General features: G+C 48.7%; 1 protein-coding gene across 1 annotated transcript; it reads left to right on the forward strand.

Annotated features, from left to right (window-relative positions):
- Positions 1–645: 645 nt before the first annotated feature.
- Positions 646–1,068, forward strand: LOC138360962 (putative uncharacterized protein FLJ46204). Its single transcript, XM_069320445.1, has one exon. The coding sequence runs from the start codon at positions 646–648 to the stop codon at positions 1,066–1,068; it is 423 nt and encodes a 140-aa protein (XP_069176546.1).
- Positions 1,069–6,053: the final 4,985 nt, after the last annotated feature.

The following is a 6,053-nucleotide window of genomic DNA, read 5'->3' on the forward strand; positions in this document are numbered from 1 at the left end:
TACTTGGACACACCCACTTTGACCCAACCATTTGGACAGAACTACTTGGACACATCCACATTGACACAGGGACATGGACACAGACACTTGGACACAACCATTGGGACACAGCCACTTGGACACAGCCACTTAGACACAGTTACTTGGACACGCCACTTGGTCAAAGTCACTTGGACACAACCACTTGGACACAGCCTCTTGGGCACAACCACTTGGACAGAACCACTTCGACACAGTCACTTGGTCACAGCAACTTGGAAACAGCCAATTGGACACAACCACTTCGACACAGTCACTTGGACACAGTCTTTTGGACACAGTCACTTGTACTCAGTCTCTTAAACACAGCCACTTGGACACAACCACTTGGACACAGTCACATGGACCCAGCCACATGGACACAGCTACTTGGACATTGCCACTTGGGCAAAACCACTTGGACACAGGCACTTGTACACAGCCATTTGGACACAGCCAATTGGACACAGCCACTTGGACACAGTTACTTGGACACGCCACTTGGGCACGGTCACTTGGACACAGCTACTTGGACACAGCCATTTGGACACAGCCTCTTGGACACAACAACTTGAAAACAACAACTTGGAGACAGTTACTTGGACACAATCACTTGGACACAGCCACATGGACACAGCCACTTGGACACAGGAACTTGGACACAGCCATTTGGACACAGCCTCTTGGACACAACAACTTGAAAACAACAACTTGGACACAGCTACTTGGACACAATCACTTGGACACAGCCAATTGGACACAGCCACTTGGAAACAGTTACTTGGACACGCCACTTGGGCACGGTCACTTGGACACAGCTACTTGGACACAGCCATTTGGACACAGCCTCTTGGACACAACAACTTGAAAACAACAACTTGGACACAGTTACTTGAACACAATCACGTGGACACAGTCACTTGGACACAGCCACTTGTGCACAACCACTTGGACACAGGAACTTGGACACAGGCGATTGCACACAGCCATTTGGACACAGTCACTTGGGCACAGTCATTTGGACACACCCACTTGGACACAGCCACTTAGACACAGCCACTTGGACACAACCACCTGGACACAGTTGCTTGGACTCAACCACTTAGACCCAGCCACTTGGACACAGTCACTTGGACGCATCCACTTGAACGCCAGTCACTTGGAATCAGCAACTTTGGCACTACCACTAGACCACAGTCACTTGAGCACAGCCACTTGGACTCAGCCACTTGGACTCAGCCACTTAGACACATTCACATGGATACTGGTACATGGACACAGTTACTTGGTCACAGCCACTTGGACACAATCACATGGACACAGAGACTTGGACATAGTCAATTGGACGCAACCACATGGACAAAGCCATATAAATAAAGTCACTTGGACGCAGCCACTTGAACACAGTCACTTGGACACATCCACTTGGGTGCAGTTACTTGGACGCAGGCACTTGGAAACAGGCACTTGGACACAGACACTAGGACACAAGCACTGGACTCAGTCACTTAGACAGAGTTACTTGGAGACAGCCACTTGGACTCAACCTCTTGGACAGTCGTTAGATACAATCACTTGGACACAACCACTTCGACACAGCTACTTGGACACAGTAACTTGAGCACAGCAAAGGGGACACTGGCACTTGGCCTCAGCTACAAGGACACAAATACTTAGACACAACCACTTGGAACTATCCACTTGTACACAGTCACTTGGACAAAGCGTCTTGCACACAACCACTTTGACACAGCTAATTGGACACAGCCACTTCGACACAGGCATTTGCACACAGCTACTAGTAAACAATCACTTGGACAAAGCCACTTGGACAAAGCTACTTAAACACAGTCACTTGAACTCAGTCACGTGGACGCAGTTCACGTGGTCACAGGTCACAGTCACGTGGACACAGTCACTTAAACACAGCCACTTGGATACAGCAACTTGGACATATTCACTTGGACACAGCCACTTCGACACAGTCGCTTGGACACAACCACTTCGACACAGTCACTTGGACAGAACCACTTGGACACAGCCAATTGGACACAACCACGTGGACACAGTCACTTGGACACAGTCACTTGGACACAGTCACTTGGACTCATTCTCTTGGACACAACCACTTGTACACAACCACTTGGACACAGTCACTTGGATACAACCACTTATAAACAGGCACTTGGACACAACCACTTGGACACAGCCACTTGGACACAGCCTTTTGGGCACAACCACTTGGACAAAACCACTTGGACACACTCATTTGAACACAGCTTTTTGGACACAATCCCTTGGACACAACCAGTTGGACACAGCCACTTGGACACAGCCTCTTGAGCACAACCACTTTCACAAAGCTAATTGGACACAGACACTTCGACACAGCCACTTGGACACAGTCATTTGGACACAGCCATATGGAAACAACCACTGGGACACAGCCACTTAGACACAGCCACTAGGACATAGGCACTTAGACACAGTCACTTAAACACAGTCACGTGGACACAGTCACTTGGACACAGCCACTTGGACACAGCCACTTGGACACAGCCACTTAGACACAGCCAATTGGACACAAATACTTGGACACAGTCACTTGGACACAGTCACTTGGACACAGTCACTTGGACTCAGTCTTTTGGACACAACCACTTGGACACAACCACTTGGACACAGTCACTTGGACACAGCCTTTTGGGCACAACCACTTGGACAAAACTACTTGGACACACTCACTTGAACACAGCCTTTTGGGAACAACCACTTGGACACAACCACTTGGACACAGCCACATGGACACAGGTATTTGGACACAGACACTTGGAAACAACCACTTGGATACAACCACTTGGGCACAGCCACTTGGGCATAGTCACTTGGACACAGTCACGAGGATACAGTCATTTGGACAAAGTCACGTGGACACAGTCACTTGGGCACAGTCACTTGGATACAACCACTTGGGCACAGTCACTTGGACAAAGTCACGTGGACACAGCCACTTGGACACAGTCACTTGGACTCAGTCTCTTGGACACAACCTCTTGGACACAATCACTTGGACACAGTCACTTGGACACAACTTTTTGGGAACAACCACTTGGACACAGCCACTTATAATGAGGCACTTGGACACAGTCACTTGGACACAGCTGCTTGGACACAGTCATTTGGACTCAGCCACATGGACACAGCGACTTCGACACAGCCCCTTGGACATATCCACTTGGACACAGCCACTTGAACACAGTTACTTAGACACGCCACTTTGACACTGTCACTTGGACAGAGCCACATGGACACAACCAATTGGAAACAACAACTTGGACACAGTTTTTTGGGCGCAACCACTTGGACAGAACCACTAGGACAACGCTTCTTGGGCACAACCACATTGACACAGCGAATTGTACATACCCACTTGAAGACTGACACTTGGGCACCGCCATTTGGAAACAACCACTTGGACACAGCAACTTGGACACAGTCACTTGGAAACAACCACTTGGAAACAACCACTTGGACGCAGCTGCTTTGACACAGCCTCTTGGACACAATTACTTGGACACAATCACTTGGACACAACTACTTGGACACAGCCTCTTGGATAGAGTCACTTGGACACAGCCACCTTGGCACAGTAACTTCCACAGAGTCACTTGGACATAATCATTTGAACACAGTGACATGGGCACAGCCATTTGGACACAGGCACTTGGGCACAGTAACTTAGACACAGACACTTGGACACAGACACTTGGACACAGCCACTTGGACACAACCACTTGGACACAACCACTTGGACACAGTAACTTGGACACATCCACTTGAACACATCCTCTTGGACACACCCACCTTGACCCAACCATATGGATAGAACCACTTGGACACATCCACATTGACACAGGGACATGGACACAGTCTCCTGTACACAGTCACTTGGACAAAGTTACTTGGTTACAGTCACTTGGACACATCACTTGGACACAGCCACTTGGACACAGACACTTGGACACAGACACTTGGACACATCAAATAGGACACAGGCACTTGGACACAGTAACTTAGACACAGACACTTGGACACATCACTTGGACACAGCCACTTGGACACAGACACTTGGACATATCAAATAGGACACAGGCACTTGGGCACAGCCACCTGGACAAAACCACTTGGACACAGTCACTTACACACAGCTAATTGGACACAGCCAATTAGACACAACCATTTCGACACAGTCACTTGGGCACAGTCTTTTGGACACAGTCACTTGGACTCAGTCTCTTGGACACATTAACTTCGACACAACAACTTATAAACAAGCACTTGGACACAGCCACTTATAAACAGACACTTGGAAACAACCACTTGGACACAGCTGCTTGGACACAGTTACTTGGACACAGCCACATGGACACAGCCCCTTGGACACAGCCACTTGCGCACGACACTTTGACACACCCACTTGGATACAGCCAGTTTCACACAGCCACTTGCGCCCAACTACTTGGACACAGTGACTTGGGCACAGCCATTTGGACACAGGCACTTGAACACAGCCACTTAGACACAGCCACTTGGACACAGCCACTTGAACACAACCACTTGGACACAGTCACTTGGACACAGGCACTTGGACACAACCATTGGGACACAGCCACTTGGACACAGCCACTTAGACACAGTTACTTGGACACGCCACTTGGTCAAAGTCACTTGGACACAGCCACTTGGACACAACCACTTGGACACAGCCTCTTGGGAACAACCACTTGGACAGAACCACTTCGACACAGTCACTTGGTCACAGCAACTTGGAAACAGCCAATTGGACACAACCACTTGGACACAGGAACTTGGACACAGGCGATTGCACACAGCCATTTGGACACAGTCACTTGGACACGGTCACTTGGACACAGCCACTTGGGCACAGCCACTTTGACATAGGCAATTGGACTCAGCAACTTAGACCCAGTCACTTGGACACAGGCCCTTGGACACAACCACTTGTTCACAATCACTTGGACACAGCCACTTAGACACAACCACTTGGACCCAGCCACTTGGACACAGGCACTTGGACACACCCACTTGGACACAGCCACTTAGATACAACCACTTGGACACAACCACCTGGACACAGTCGCTTGGACTCAACCACTTAGACCCAGCCACTTGGACACAGGCACTTGGACACAGCCACTTGGACACAACCACTTGGACAGAACCACTTGGAAACATCAACATTGACAAAGGGACATGTGCACAGTCACTTGGACACAGTTACTTGGACATAGAAACCTGAACACAACCACTTGGACACAGCCACTTGGACACAAACACATGGACACAGCAAATAGGACATAGGCACTTGGACACAGTCACTGGGACACAACCACTTGGACAGAACCACTTGGACACATCCACATTGACACTGGGACTTGGACACAGCCACTTGGACACAACCACATGGGCACTGGGACTTGGACACAGTCACTTGGACACAACCACTTTGATACAGTTACTTGGAGACAGTCACTTTGATACAGTTTCTTGGAGACAGTCACTTTGTCACAGTCACTTGGCCACAGCCACTTGGACACAACCACTTGGATACAGTCACTTAGAATTAGAAACAGAGCAATACAAAAGATGTACAGTGACCACAACACAGCAGTTGCAACATCAGGATCTGCGGGTTGGTACAAGAATTCAATCAACTACGAACCACTTAGTTTGATGAAAGGGAACAGTAGAGCAACAGAAGTGCACTTACATCGCATCAGGCTTGGATACCCATGTGCATGGGAAATAGGCTTACAGGTTCCGGAAGATGAGAGGAAATGTCAACACTGTGGAGAGATGCCCGACAGACCACTGGAACATTATCTAACACAGTGCACAGTTACAAACCCATTAGGATTTCAACTTAGATTCAACCGAACAGAAGAAGTTGTTAAACACATATGACAAAATCTTACTGAAACGACCATACGAGTAATAAATACTCATACTCCGCC

This window comes from Procambarus clarkii, unplaced genomic scaffold (assembly GCF_040958095.1).
Source record: "Procambarus clarkii isolate CNS0578487 unplaced genomic scaffold, FALCON_Pclarkii_2.0 HiC_scaffold_135, whole genome shotgun sequence".
In the NCBI taxonomy this organism is placed as follows: Eukaryota; Metazoa; Arthropoda; class Malacostraca; order Decapoda; family Cambaridae; genus Procambarus; species Procambarus clarkii.